General features: G+C 40.4%; 1 protein-coding gene across 1 annotated transcript in view; it reads left to right on the forward strand.

The window, feature by feature from the left end:
- Positions 1-11,161, forward strand: part of KLF9 (Kruppel like factor 9) — a 29,773-nt gene extending 18,612 nt beyond the window's left edge. The window contains exon 2 of the mRNA XM_003267396.2: positions 7,747-11,161. Coding sequence (XP_003267444.1) covers positions 7,747-7,976 — 230 coding nt within the window. The 3' untranslated portion in view covers positions 7,977-11,161. The remainder of the gene's footprint in view (positions 1-7,746) is intronic.
- The last annotated feature ends 5,102 nt before the right edge of the window (positions 11,162-16,263 follow it).

A 16,263-nucleotide genomic window follows, 5' to 3' on the forward strand; every position in this document is an offset into this window, starting at 1 on the left:
GCATTTTTAGTAGAGATGAGGTTTCGCCATGTTACCCAGGCTGGTCTCAAACTCCTGGGCTCAAGCAGTCTGCCTGCCCCGACCTCCCAAAGTGCTGAGATTACAGGCATGAGCCACCACTTCCGGCCAGTATTTCTTATTTTATAAATTATTTATTTGCATCCTTGCCCACTTTTATTAAGTTGGGCTGTTCTTTTTTGATTTGCAAGTCCTTTCTGTGTTACAGATTTTAACCTTTTGTCATATGCTTCAATTTCTTTTATTCATTTATTTTGATTCTTAAATTTTTCTACTTATATATATTTTTAACATGCAGAAGTTTAACATTTTTACGTATTCAAAACTATCCTTCAAGTAGGATTTTGCTTTTGGTTTCATGTTTAGAAAGTCTCTCTTTATTCCAGGATTCTAAAAATACTCACCTATATTTTATTGTTATGGCTTTATTTTTTACATTTACATTTATAGCCCATTTGGAAATCATTTGAGTGAAAAGAATGAGGTAGGGATTAAGATTTAATTTTTTTCTTTTACCTGATGTCTAAGCCACTTACTGAATTAAACATTTTTTGTTTCACTGATTGGAAATACCCCATTTACCATGTACAGAATCCCTATAGATTCTTAAGGTTATTTTCAGATCCTACTCTGTTCCACTGATTTGTCTTTTCCTGTGCTCTATCTCACTATCTTAATTATTACAGCTTTAATAATCCATTTTAATAACTAGTATTGCAAGTGCTCACTTATTATTTGTTCTTCTGCAAAATTTTCTTGGCAAGTTGGGCATGTTTATTCCTCCAAATGAACTTCAGAAATAATTTTGTCAAGTTCTAGAAAAAGAAATTCTTACGGTGTGTGTTAATTTCATAGATGAATTTGTACAGAATTGCCATATTCACACCATTGAGCCTTACCATCAAAAGGCATGGGGAGCATTTCATTTGTTCACTTTCTTTTACATCAAGGCTTTATGCATTTCTTCAGCAAGGTCCTGAACTTTTATTGTTAGGCTTATTCTGACTGGTTATGGCTGGCGTATAAGAAAACCAGTGCTCTTTTGTATGGTTACACCTGTGAATGCACTTTTAATTTAGATTAGATTTTTCAGTTATCTTGAATTTTTTCAAAGAGAAATTTGTATCAACTGCAAATCTTATTTTATAACCCCCCTTCTTCTCACCATTTACTTCTTATTTTATCTAATTGCACTCACTAGTGTTTCCTGGAAAATGTTAAATTATAGAAATGGGAGCGGGTGTCCACTTATGCTTTGGGCTAGACTTTAGCAGTAATAGTACCTTTATTTTACTGTTGACCTTGCCGAGGAAAGGTTTCAGAGCTGATCTTTTATCCTGCTGAGGAATTATTTTATTTTCCTGAAAGCTTTTATTAGGGATGGTTGTTCAATTTTATCACATAGTATTTTGTACACGATAAGAATGTGTGTATGATACTAAATGATACTAAATGTGTGTATGTGTGTGTGTGTGTATGAGCTGTTAAATGGGGGAATAATATCAGTATGATTTAATATCAAATTATCCTTTTTAAAATTACATTTCTTTTGTAGAGTTGGGGTCTTACTGTGTTGCCCATGTTGGTCTTGATCTCCTGGGCTCAAGCAGTCCTCCCATCTCAGCCTCCCAAAGTGCTGGGATTATAGGCATGAGCCACCACAGCCAGCCCAAATTATTCTTCTATCTATGGAATCCTAGTGCTGTTTTTGCAATCAGAAACCAGTCTTTTTTTTTTGAGACAGTGTCTCACTCTCACCCAGGCTGCAGTGCAGTGGCACATCATAGCTCACTGCAGCCTCAACATTTGGGCTCAGGCAATCTTCCCACCTCAGCCTCCCAAGTAGCTGGGACCACAGGCAAGCAGCACTACGCCTGGCTAATTTGTTGTATTTTTGGTAGAGATGGAGTTTCATCACATTGCCCAGGCTGGTCTTGAACTTCTGTGTTCAAGTGATCCATCTTGAGCAGCTGAGCATTATTTTTCTTCTAAAAGAAGTCTTGATTTTGTACATCTGCAAGAAACTTTAATTCTTAATTGGCACTTTTTGAGTTCTGTTCTGAAAAGGAGGCCTAAATCCCTTAGATTTGTTTTTTACCAGATTGGTTTACTTTTGCTAGATGCAATGGAAGCTTTTGATTTTGTATTTTTGACCTTCCTGTCTCCATTAAAGTTAGACCCATCCCTGGACTTGGGTGGGGCAGGGAAGATGAGAAGAACCAGGTAGGAAAGAGACAACATTCAGATGGCAGGCCTCCCTGACCCCAGGCAGGACTTCAGTGGCAGCCTGGACAGCTCAGGGAGTCTGGGGAGGGTTGCCTACGTCCAGTGAGCAAGCCTGGCACTTGGCAAGTGCCCGGTCTCTGTCTTCTCTGTGGAGAACTCACCTCCATTCATTTCAGGACTGCCCACAAAAAATTTGGCTTCATTTGGCATCAACTAATCAGCAGTCAAGGAGGCTCCCTCTCAAAAGCAGCGAGTGTCCTTTTGTGCTAAGTAGGAAAGCACATAGCCAGGGGGCCCCAGTCTGCTGCTCCTGCACCCTCCGTAGGCCCAGGAGAATTCTGGAGGCCTGATCTGTCTCTGCAAAGAAAGTCTTTTACACATTGTGTGGAGTGTTCAGTAACTTTTTTGATCACATTTATTTTATACTCTGAGCTGAGTCAGTCAGCAAGAGGTGCTTATCTCGTTACTGAAAGGGGCGGGGAGTGGTATATAAATAATGAGAACTCAGAGAAACTTGTGCTGTTAACAGCTGTGCTCCAGTAAAGTGGAGTTTATTGTGTCACTGCCTCTGGGTGTGTTTTCCTGTGAAGGCCAGAAATAATGCAGTGGTACAAGTCTGTTGGGTATTTTTTTCCCTCTCCTCAGGAGGATGGTAACTCTCATTAGTACTGAAGACAGGTTTAAAGATTCTCTAATTGATAGCTGCATTGCTGTGTGATTTGTTCAACATGAAGGCTGACCATTCTCCTTCAGACCTTAGCACTGAGCCTCAAAGAGAGGGCCTAACTTGGTTTCCCCCAGGCTGCCAGATGAAGGTGGAGTCACCGTCTCTCTAGGCCAGTCCTCTCCTCCTCTGCAGATCATCTCTGGTCCCATTCAGCCTTACTTCTGTTCTTGTCTACATGTGACTTCCCCATTCCATGCTTTCTTAAGTGCAAAACATCTATCATTTTCTAAATAATACCTTATTATATGACTGTCATTAACTTATATGCCAGGATGTTAGATTAAACATCATGGCATGTTAGATCCAAACTTTCCACCAGGTGGGAGATTTTTCAAAGGGCTGCAAATTGTAGGTCCCTAAGCAGAATCCAGCCTGCGTACACACCACTGGGTGGCACCATAATTTATAATGTTGAAATTGAATGCCTCTAAGTAGGGGAAGCACCCTTCAGTTCACCATGGAATCCATTATGATCCATGATTGAATGCACCTGCTCCCACCCTGTCCCTGACCTGTGTCTGGCTCCTGAAGGCATTTGAATTTACAAATTCTGGTGGCCAGTTAGAAGTTCAAGTCCTCTGTTATTTGTTTATTTATTTGAGACAGGGTCTCACTCTGTTGCCCAGACTGGAGTGCAGTGGCGTGATCTTGGCTCACCACAACCTCCGCTCCTCAGGTTCAAGTGATTCTCATGCCTCATCCCCAGTAGCTGGGATTATAGGTGTGCAAAACCACACCTGGCTTCAAGACTTTTGATTGAGATCAGGAATCAACCAACTTTTTGCAAAAGGGCCCGATAGTAAATATTTTCAGCTTTGCAGGCTGTACAGTCTCTGTGGGCAACTGCTCAACACTGCTGTTTTGAAAATGCAGCTGTAGATAACACTTAAACCAATGAGCATGGCTGTTTCCAGTAAAACTATATGCAGACAAGGAAATTTTAATTTCATGTAACTTTCTCCTGTCATGAAATATTCTTTTAAATTTTTTCAACCACTTGGAAAACCCGAATATAAGAATGGTATAAGTTATTCTTAGCTCATGGCAGGCCAGATTTGGCCAGTGGGATGTGGATTGCTAGCCCCTGATGTAGATCACTGACCAAAAAGTCTTTAAAAGTTTTCCAAAGGATGCCAGATAAATCAAAATGATCCCGGGCCATTTATACTAGCAACTCACTTCCAAGTAGATCTTTTTTAAATGCATAAAAATGGTAAACTTGAATTATACAAGTTACATGAGTCTAACGAAGGCTTCTACTGGCTCTTGATTTTCTCGGGGCTCTGTGGGTGTTCCTCTCCGCTGTCTGTGAAACACTTCAGGGATAAGGATGCTAGGTCAGTGACAGCACTTGGATTAGAAGCAATGAGAACCATCACAAAATGACAGCTCCAAGGGGCAGTCAAGAGAGTATCACTGTCAGCTAGATCGAAAGTGAATTCAGTGGGAACAGACCTTGATTACACTTGAAATATATGTAAGTCACAAGCATAGAAACTTAATAGTTCTCCTGTTCTGATGGCTTCATGCCAATTTTCCATGATCACTTCTGTAAAGCCATCTTCCTAACACAGCTAGAGTATCTTAATTCTTTTCCAATCCTAGCCCACAGCTGAATGATCTTCTGGTCCATTTTCCCCACAGTGGACACAGATCCCCTCAACTAAATGAACCCCCTCCTCTCATGACTCACTTGAAGAAATGAGTACATGTGCCAGTGAGGAGGCTAAGCCACATTAGCACTCCTCCAAGAAAACCACTTCTAATGAGTTTTTGTCTTAACATGCATTGAGAAAACACTGAGCTCTTCCTTTCATTGTTTTCCTCACCGCCACATCACAAAGGAGTGGAGAAAGGGCTCCAAAAAGGACCAAGCAGAGAGGGCATTTTGTTTTGGTTTGGTTTGGCTTTTTGCAACTTACCATTCTGAGTTCTGACCTCTTGTTATATTTTTAATAGAACATGTTTAGAAAAACATGTCCCCCATAACTGCTTCACTGGGGTTAAAGAGGACTTCACTGCAGTCTAATTCTGGAATAGCTCAGGTTTCTCCAGTAACCAGTAATATCTGAGCAGATTTCAATGTGAGTGACCAGGAGGAGGAAGAGAGAGAGAGCGAGAGAGTGTGTGTGTGTGTGTGTGTGTGTAAAGTGTGAGCATTTACCAAATGCTTGGCACCATGAGTAGGACAAAAGTCATACATGACATTATTTTTGCCTCAAGAAGCTCAGCCTTGTTGGGTTGTAACAATCTGTATTTTGACTTTTGCTCAAAGGTCTGCTGAAATGGGTTAAAATCCTGTTTATCTAATAGAAATTGCAGAAGTGTAGTTTTCAACTCCATGTGTTTGTTGAGTTTTTCCGGGGAAACTCTTTTTTTTTTTTTCCTCTTTGCAGCCCCATCCCCGAGCATCAAAATGCATTAATAACCCTACCTCTTTATCCACCTTGAGTAGGGCCCAGCATTCATTGGTTTGCTATTGCCTTTTGCTGCCATAGCTTTTCAGCTCAGAGCTCCATAAGGGTTTATACGTAGATCTGCACATAGAGGATCAACTGCTACAGACACATTGGGTTTCCTCGAAAAGTACGTTGTACAGGGTGTTGTTATGACTATTGCTCTGCTTAGAAAACAGCAGAGAGCCTTCATCTTGAATAGATTATCACAAAGGTGATAGATTTGGTTGGTTTTGTTTTGTTTTATCATATTTCTGCATCTCATCAGCACAGATTAAGAGAAGCTGGGGAAAATAGAATGAATAATTTTGGATGACTCAAATGCACCACGCTGGACAGCTCCCAGCCTCTGCAAATTCTCTATGGGTTCCGGGAAGGCCAGGACAGGAGTGAGAAAATATTCACTCCTCACACCTAGCCAAGGAGTGTCTGGAGAGTTCTGTGGAAACCAGGAGGCTGTATGTCCTCTGTCTATGCAGCAGCTGTTGTCGCTGTCCTTGGAAAGGTGTGAAGAGTAGGCAGAGGCAGGCTTTTGGGAGCCGGGCGATGGCAGTCACTTACAAGTGGAACAAGTGCGGTTCTCATCTTCAACAGCTCGTCTGCTTGTCTGCCTGTATATGTCCTCCCCAAACGCAGACACGGCCTTCAACTCGCCTGCCTTCACCTTGTGGGGTGGGGAGCAGCAGGAGGTTCTGGATGCTGGCCTGATCACATCTGGCAGGCATGACTTAGCTGCATTTTCAGTGGGACACAGACATTAGCGTGAATCCAAGGAAAGCAATCGGAAAGAGGGATGTGGAAATTGTCAAGTCCCCAGGCCCCCCGGGAGTCAGGACAGTCAAGTGGCCAAGAGCACGGGCCTTGGTAGACAGGGCCAGTTCATGACTCTGCTTTCTAGTTATGTGACCCTGAGTACAGAGTCTAACCCTCCAAGCCTCAGTTTTCTTATCTGTGAAATGGGGCAACCTTGTGGAGTGCTTGTGAGAATTCAGTGAGAAGGGCACGGGAAGCCCTTAGCTCTATGCTTAGAACAATGTTAGTTCGTCTTTTATGAGGAATATAGAAGAAACTGGAATTGTTTGGAAATGGGAGAAGATATTAAAGAAAGACATATCTGTCTGCAGATATTTAAAGGATTATTATGTGGCAGAGGGAACAAACATTTCTTTTTTTTTTTTTTTTCTTTTTGAGACAGAGTCTCACTCTGTCGCCTAGGCTAGAGTGCAGTGGCGTGATCTCGGCTCACTGCAACCTCCGCTTCCTGGGTTCAAGCAATTCTCCTGTCTCAGCCTTCCAAGTAGCTGGGACTACAGGTGCATGCCACCACACCCACCTAATTTTTGTATTTTTAGTAGAGGTGGGGTTTCACCATGTTGGTCAGGCTGGTCTCGAATTCTTGACCTCAGGTGATCCGCCCACCTTGGCCTCCCAAAGTGCTGGGATTACAGGCGTGAGCCACCACACCTGGCACAAACTTATTTCTAGTGTTAAGACAGTATGACTAAGTGTGGCCTTTGCAGGAAGGCAGATTTTATACCAATAAAAGATGTGACAGAGATGCTCAGGAACAACCAGCTGCTGAGTGGCCCCTGCACTCAGGAGCTCAGGGAGAAACGCTCGTTCCAGGTAGGAGGCTGGTTGGACCCAATGCCAATTCTTTTCCATTCTATGACACCAAGAAATTTAGCAAAGAGGCTCAGCTTTTTTACTCTTGAAAGAATTTATGAAACCAGCAATTGTGTGGAATAAAACAGAAAAAATAATTTCCAAGGGACCCATTGGGTACCAAATGGCAAGCTCATTTCCTTAGTGATGTTAGCAACTTTCTCATTGTATTAGCTTGGGCTGCCATGACACACAACCACAGATTGGGTGGCTGAAACAACAGAACTTTATTTCCTCACAGTTCTGGAGACTGGGAGTCCAAGGTGGAGGCGGGGGACGGGTTGGTTTCATTGGAGGCCTCTCTCCTTGGCTTGTAGATGGTGGCTTCATCCCTGTCTTCCCAAGGTCTTCCCTAGTCTTCACATGTCTGTGTCCTTGTCTCCTCTTATGAAGACACCAGTTGTGGATTAAGGCCCGCCCTCATGACCTTGTTTAACATCAGTGGCCTCTTTAAAGGCCTTAACTTCAAATGCAGTCATTTTCTGGGGTGCTGGGGGTTAAGGCTTCAACATTAGGGATTTTGGGGAGGGGGACACATAACAATCATCTCCGAGGGATTTATCCTTTGAGTCGTAGGGACTATTGACCATGACCACCCTTCGGAATTTTTTTCATGTTCTTTAAACTGTATCCTTTCTGATTCCTTTCTCTTAGGTGAACGGCCCTTTCCCTGCACGTGGCCAGACTGCCTTAAAAAGTTCTCCCGCTCAGACGAGCTGACTCGCCACTACCGGACCCACACTGGGGAAAAGCAGTTCCGCTGTCCGCTGTGTGAGAAGCGCTTCATGAGGAGTGACCACCTCACAAAGCACGCCCGGCGGCACACCGAGTTCCACCCCAGCATGATCAAGCGATCGAAAAAGGCGCTGGCCAACGCTTTGTGAGGTGCTGCCCATGGAAGCCAGGGAGGGATGGACCCCGAAAGGACAAAAGTACTCCCAGGAAACAGACGCGTGAAAACTGAGCCCCGGAAGAGGCATACTGACGGCACAGGAAGTCACTGCTGTTTGGTCAATATTCTGATTTTCCTCTCCCTGCATTGTTTTTAAAAAGCACATTGTAGCCTAAGATCAAAGTCAACAACACTTGGTCCCCTTGAAGAGGCAACTCTCTGAACCCGTCTCTGACTGTTGGAGGGAAGGCAAATGCTTTTGGGTTTTTTGTTTGTTTGTTTTTTTGTTTTCTCCTTTTATTCTTTGGGGGGGAGGGTAGGGAGTGGGTGGGGGGAGGGGGGTAAGGCCAAGACTGGGGTCGAATTTTAAAGATTCAACACTGGTGTACATATGTCCGCTGGGTGAGTTGACCTGTGGCCTCGCACAGTGATTCTGGGCCCTTTATGCTTGCTGTCTCTCAGAATTGTTTTCTTACCTTTTAATGTAATGACGAGTGTGCTTCAGTTTGTTTAGCAAAACCACTCTCTTGAATCACGTTAACTTTTGAGATTTAAAAAAAAAAAACGCCATAGCACAGCTGTCTTTATGCAAGCAAGAGCACATCTACTCCAGCATGATCTGTCATCTAAAGACTTGAAAACAAAAAACAGTTACTTATAGTCAATGGGTAAGCAGAGTCTGAATTTATACTAATCAAGACAAACCTTTGAAAGGTTACACTAAGTACAGAACTTTTAAACCTTGCTTTGTATGAGTTGTACTTTTTAAACATAAACTGCACTTTTATTTTCTAATGCAGAGGATGAATAAGTTAAATACATGCTTTGAGGATAGAAGCAGACGTTCTGTTTGGCACCACATTATAATCTGCTTATTTTACAATATACACGTTTCCCTAAGAAATCATGGCAGAGATGTGAGGGCAGAATATACACAACAGATGCCGAAGGAGAAGGAGGGTAGTGTTTTGCAAAAGAAAAAGAAAAGAACCAACAGAATTTTAACTCTATTAACTTTTCCAAATTTTCCTATGCTTTTAGTTAACATCATTATTGTATCCTAATGCCACTAGGGGAGAGAGCTTTTGACTCTGTTGGGTTTTATTTGAATGTGTGCATAACAGTAATGAGATCTGGAAACACCTATATTTTGGGGAAAAAGGTTTGTTGGTCTCCTTCCTGTGTTCCTACAAAACTCCCACTCCCGGGTGCAAGAGTTATGTAGAAGGAAAGGGAGCTGAAATAGGAACAGAAAAATCAACCCCTATAAGTAGTGAACGCCAAGGGAAAATACCACGGTGATTTCAGAGGAGACTCTGCAAAATCGTCCCTTGTGGAGAACGTAGGCAACATGGAATACTACGAATGAAATCACATCACTGTATCTTTTACATCAATAGCCTCACCACTAATATATCTTGTATCTAGGTGTCTATAATGGCTGAAACCACTACATCCATATATGCCATTTACCTGAAAACTTAACTGTGGCCTTTACGAGGCCAGAAAAGTGAACTGGGTTTTCATAGTTAAGAAAAGACCTCAAATGAGTGGAGTCAGCAGTGATCATGGGGGAAATGTTTACATTTTTTTTCTTCAGAAGTAATGCTTTCTGATGATTTTATCTGATATTTAAAACAGGGAGCTATGGTGCACTCTAGTTTATACTTGTGCTCTGAAATGTGTTGTGTAAACATAGGGTGCCTACCTATTTCACCTGACACATACTCGTTTCTGATTCAGAATCAATGTGGGCTCCTGCAGTGGGCGCGGGTCACAGCTGACTCCAACTTCCAATACAACAGCCATCACTAGCACGGTGTTTTTTTGTTTAACCAACATAGTTGTATTAGTAGTTCTATAAAGAGAACTGCTTTTAACATTAGGGACTGGGAGCAGTCCATGGGATAAAAAGGAAAGTGTTTTCTCACGAGAAAACATGTCAGGAAAAATAAAGAACACTTTCTACCTCTGTTTCAGATTTTTGAAACACTTATTTTAAACCAAATTTTAATTTCTGTGTCCAAAATAAGTTTTAAGGACATCTGTTCTTCCATACGAAATAGGTTAGGCTGCCTATTTCTTACTGAGCTCATGGAATGGTTCTGCTTATGATACTCTGCACGCTGCCTTTTAGTGAGTGAGGAGTTTGGGGTTGCCTAGCAACTTGCTAACTTGTAAAAAGTCATCTTTCCCTCACAGAAACGAAAGAAAGCAAAGCAAAGTCAGTGAAAGACAATCTTTATAGTTTCAGGAGTAAATCTAAATGTGGCTTTTGTCAAGCACTTAGATGGATATAAATGCAGCAACTTGTTTTAAAAAAATGCACAATTTACTTCCCAAAAAAGTTGTTACTTGCCTTTTCAAGTTGTTGACAAACACACATTTGATATTCTCTTATATGTTATAGTAATGTAACGTATAAACTCAAGACTTTTTATTCTTTGTGATTAAATCCTGTTTTAAAATGTCACAAAACAGGAACCAGCATTCTAATTAGATTTACTATATCAAGATATGGTTCAAATAGGACTACTCAGTTCATTGAACACTAAAACTATGAAACAATTACTTTTTATATTAAAAAGGCCATGGATTTAACTTATGAAAATCCAAATGCAGGATAGTAATTTTTGTTTACTTTTTTAATCAAACTGAATTTTTGAGACTATTGCAGGTGTTTAAAAAGAAAGAAAAGTTGTTTTATCTAATACTGTAAGTAGTTGTCATATTCTGGAAAATTTAATAGTTTTAGAGTTAAGATATCTCCTCTCCTTGGTTAGGGAAGAAGAAAGCCCTTCACCATTGTGGAATGATGCCCTGGCTTAAAGTTTTAAAGTTTAAGGTTTAGCTCCACATCATGCTTCTTTTGAGAATTCTATTTGGTAGTTATAATTGCAGAAACTGATTAGTTTGTCAGTTTGCAGATAGATTTAGCGCACTACTCTGGATAGATTGAGATGTTCTTTCACATCAGATGATCTGTAACACTGTAAGATACTGATCTTTACAACTGTTTAATCAGTTTTATTTTTGTACAGTATTAGTGACCTAAGTTATTTTGCTGTCCCGTTTTTGTAAATCAAATGAAATTATAAAAGAGGATTCTGACAGTAGGTATTTTGTACATATGTATATATGTTGTCCAAATAAAAATAATAAATGATAAAGACTGAATTGTTCCAGCCATTATGTGTTGTAAAAGGGGGCTATTTCACCATAATGAAAGTTACTTCTTTAACCTGTGTTCACAGGATTTTGGGATGAATGCAAAGATGATTTTACCCTGTACATTTCAACACATGCAATATTTATATAGACTTGTGTGTATTTACTATTCACAGACCTCTGAGGAAGTAGATGGAATAGAGATCACTTGAAACCATTGTGTTATGCTGAAGGGAGATAAATCACTTTAAGAGGCTTTTAGAGCTCATAACTGTGCAGGGTGTATTAGGAACTGGTCAGAGAAAGTTGTAAGCTCAGATTGTGCTCTTGAGATACGACATTAATAAGAACACACAAGTTGAAGTTTCATTGGCTCAACAGTAGAAACATAATACCAAGCAAAGACAAGCATCAAAGTGTGTGTGTGTGTGTGTGAGAGAGATTTATGCAGACATGTACTAGCTATTATGTATTAATTAAGCTTTTATTGTAAACAAGTCATGGTGTTGGGTGTTTAGGTTTTTCTCATTTAATCCTTACAGCAGCTCTGTACAGTAGATAATTATTATTATGTACATATTTCTGATGAGGAAATTGAGGATTGGATAACTTGCCAAGAGGCACATCTAATAAGTGGCACAGACAGTGTTTAAATTTGGATCTGCTGAATCCAACCCTGCATCTTTCTATGCCTGCATCACAGCAGCAAGGGATTTACTGGAGTGTACCATTCATTTGACTCATTTTATTGAGCACACCTATTCATGCCAGGCACTGTTGTCACTGTGGATACAAAGGTGAAAAAATAGACAAGGTCCCTGTGTTCAGGGAGTTTCTGTTAGTAGAGGGAAATACATAGTAAACAGATTATCCATGTACTCTCAGATAGGGATAAGCATAGTGGTGAGAATAGAATAGGGTGATGTGATTGTGACTCGGAGGGTGGAGAGAGGCTACTACAGATTGAGGAGGCAGGGAAGGACTCCTTGAGGGTCTTTGCATTTAAGCTGGGACCTAGATGACAAGAAGGAACTAGCCTCAGAAAATGTGTAGGGAGTTTGGAAGGAATTTGGCAGGAATGTGACCAGCGTTTGGAGGAACAGAATGACAGTGGGGTGGCTGGAATGTAAACTGGACAAGAAGGGAAGGGAAGTGCTGGGGTGGTTGGCAGCGCCCAGTTCACAAGGGCCATGTATTGCAGGTTGTAACACGGTGTTTGATTTTGATTCTAAGGGGAGGGGCAGTCTGTTGGAAGCTTTAAAGCAGAAGAATGCTACGATCCCACTTGTATTTCAGCAAGCTCTTTACGAGTGCCAGGGAAAATGGATTTTAGAGGGACAAGAGTGGAAGCTGGGAGACTAGCCAGGAGATTTCTATTTGTCCGGGCAAAAGATGATGGTTTTCCAGACCTGAAGGTTAGCAGTGGCGGTGGAAAGAAGTGAATAGTTTCAAGAAATACATCAGAGGCAGAGTCATTTGGACTTGGTGATGTTAGGATGTCGGGGGTAAGGCATAACAAAGTCCAGTAATGACCCTCAAGTCTATGGCCTGAGCAACAGGTAGATGTTACTGCAGAGTGGGGAGGGTGGAAGAAAGGGGGAAAAAAGGGGGTGGATGAGGGAAAGGGCATGGGCTCATCTTTGGACATGTTGAGGTTGCAGTGCCTGTCAACTGGGAATGTCAAAAGAACGATTGTATGTGTTAGTTCAGATCTCAAAAGAAGTGGACTGGACTGGAAATTTGGATGTCGTAGTCATATTTAACAGTAATTGGAGCCAAAGAAGTGGATGGGATCACCTGGGAAAAGAAGTGGTTACAGCCTAGAACCAAAGAGGAGGAGAAGGAGGAGGTAGAAAGGTAGCTCAGGAAATAACAGGACAAACAAAACCCAGAAAATTGCAGGGCTGTTGAGTACAAGTGTGGGGTGAGCTAGTCAATTGTACTGAATGGCATTGAGGAGTATAGTAAGAGCAGTGCTGAAAAGCGTCCCCTGAATTTAGGAATCTGAGGTTATTGGTGACTGATTAGAGCCATTTTATTAGAATGGCGGAAATAAACAGCTGATTGGGGAGGGGGAGGAGTAATTGTGAGTTGAAAATTATAAATAGGAAGTATAGTCAATTCTTGCATAGTTTGCAGAAAACAAAAGCAGACTTATTTATATACAGCAAAAGCCAGGAAAAAGAGGAGGCACAAGAAAAAGACAAAATAAGATGAAGGAAAATAGAATGCGCATGCCACTTAAACCTCCTTACTAAAAGTTAGAATCTCAATTTGGATCAAAAGCAATGTCACAGCTCCTCAAGAGGCTGAGGCAGGAGGATGGCTTGAGTCCAGGAGTTCAAGGCTGCAATGAGCTGCATCATGCACTGCACTCCAGCCTGAGTGACAGAGAGAGACACTGTCTCTAAAAAAAGATTGCATTTTTTATCACTAGGCAATAAAGTTAGCAATTAATAACAAAAGGATAATTTTGAAAGACTAAAAATAGTAGAGATTAAAATACTGTCTTAAAATAATTTTTAGATCAAAACAGAAAATACAAATTATAATCCATTTAAAACAATAGAAAAAGCAGTATATCCATAATATACCCTATACCCTAAAGCAGTACTTACAGAAAATTTCAGAGCTCATATGCTTCATTATCATCTATGAAAAAATAGAAATAAGCCAAGTGATCAATTTATGTTTGAAAATGAACAGTATCTAGGAAAAGCATGAGAAAATAATAAAATGAGATTAACATATAAACCCAAGCAGCAGATCTTTGAAAAGACCAGTAAAATAGACACACTTTTGACAAAGCCAAACAAAAAAAAGAGAAAATCTAAATATATATTACGAATGAGAAGAGAGGTGTAACTATAGATAAAATCAGCTAATAATTTTGGACATCTTGATAAAATGACTCTAAAAGCGTCCTAGAAAAGTTTTCATGGGCGGTACAGTTGTATAGACTGAAAACTACTTTTTTAACTGACAAGAGTTTTGATGGGTGGTACAGTTGTATAGACAGAACTAATTTTTTGATTGACAAATATCACAGAACTTCAGCACCCAGATTATATAGACAACATCTTTCAAAACTTTAAGGAATCAATAATTTCTCTAAATGATTAGAGGCCAGGTGCAGTGGCTCACACCTGTAAGCCCAGCATTTTGGGAGGCTGAGGTGGGAGGATCGCTTGAGGCTAGGAGTTTTAAACTAGCCAACAAAGTGGGATCCTTTCTCTACAAAAAATAAAATAAAATATTAGCTGGGCACATGATTGTAGTTCCATCTACTTGAGAGGCTGAGATAGGAGGATCACTTGAGTTCAGGAGCTTGAGGCTATAGTGAGCTGTGATCACATCACTGCACTCCAGCCTGGGTGACAGAGCAATACCCCATCTCTAAAAATATAAATAAAAAAATAAGTAAATAAATAAATAAATATTTTAAAAAACTGTTAGAACATAGACCATAGAAAATAATGGAAAACGTCTTGATTCATCCAAATAATGGAAAACATTCTTAATTCATAGTTTAACTCTTGACCTACAAGAACAGTCAGAATATTTTACAAAGGAAAAGTAACTTAGGGGAATGTGCCCTACCAGAAATTATAGTCTATTTTGAAGACATAAGAATGTATAATAATCGGCTGGGCACAGTGGCTCATGCCTGTAATCCCAGCACTTTGGGAGGCTGAGGCAGGCGGATCACGAGGTCAGGAGTTCAAGACCAGCCTGGACAACACGGTGAAACCCCGTCTCTACTAAAAATACAAAAATTAGTTGGGCGTGGTGGTATGTGCCTGTAGTTCCAGCTACGCAGGAGGCTTAGGCAGGAGAATCACTTGAACCCTGGAGGTGGAGGTTGCAGTGAGCCAAGATTGTGCCACTGCACTCCAGCTTGGGCAACAGAGTGAGACTTTGTCTCAAAAAAAAAAAAAAGTGTAAAAATTTAATATATTTTATAAAAGTGGTGGCCAGGTGCAGGGCCCATACCTGTACTCCCAGCACTTTGGGAGGCTGAGGTGGGAGGATGGCTTGAAGCCAGGAGTTCGAGACCAGTCTAGGCAGCAAAGTGGGCTTGGTGGTGTGGCTTGTAGACCCAGCTGCTCAGGAGACTGAGGTGGGAGGATAATTTAAACTCAGGAGTGTGAAACTGCAGTGAGCTATAATAGAACTACTCCACTCCAACCTGGGCAACAGAGTGAGACTCCATCTAAAGAAAAAAAAAAAGTGGCATTACAAATCAGTGGGGAAATACATGTATTATCTACTAAATTTTGTTTAAATAAAATATTATCTAGGAATAATTCAAATTATATCACGCTGTATACCAAAATAAAGTCTACATACATTAAAGATGTAAGTAAAATGATAAAAGCACTTAAAATATAGGTGAAGATTAATAAATCATGATTCATAAATCATCATTTGCGCAAAACTAAAGGTAGAAGCTATTAAAGATGTGAAACTATTATAAATGAAAAATTATCCTAAACAAAGTTAAAAAGTATGGATATGGATATGGAAAAATGCCCATTAATAGGATTAATATCTTTATAATTTACAAGTCAATATGAAAAAATGAACACATATTTAGAAAAATCTGGCAAATGATATAAATTTACATTTTATAAAATAAGAAATAAAAACAGCCAATAAACTTTTCTTAAATATTTGCTATGCTTTCAAAGAAATGCATTATCAAATAGTGAGGTACAGTTATCTGCCTATGCTGGTACAGATTAAAAAATATAAAACACCCTTTTGGTTAAGAACTGGGGGAAAAGGACATCTTGCTAGTGGGGATCCAAACTGGCACAACTTTTCTAGGACATAATTGGGCCATAAGAATTTAAAAACCATACAAATGTTCATCTACTTTTCAAAGCAATTGCATGCCCAAGGAATTATCATGAAAGTTTGCAAAGATTTAGCTGCACAAAAATGTACATGGTAGCATTTTTTATAATAGTTAAAACTTGAAAACAAAATCAATGTTCAGTTCTCATGGATGGTTTAAATAACAGTAGGGTCCAGGTGCGGTGGCTCACTCCTGTAATCCCAGCACTTCGGGAGGCCCAGGCAGGTGGATCACCTGAGGTCAGGAGTTT

The sequence above is a fragment of the Nomascus leucogenys genome, chromosome 1a (assembly GCF_006542625.1).
Source record: "Nomascus leucogenys isolate Asia chromosome 1a, Asia_NLE_v1, whole genome shotgun sequence".
Taxonomy (NCBI): Eukaryota; Metazoa; Chordata; class Mammalia; order Primates; family Hylobatidae; genus Nomascus; species Nomascus leucogenys.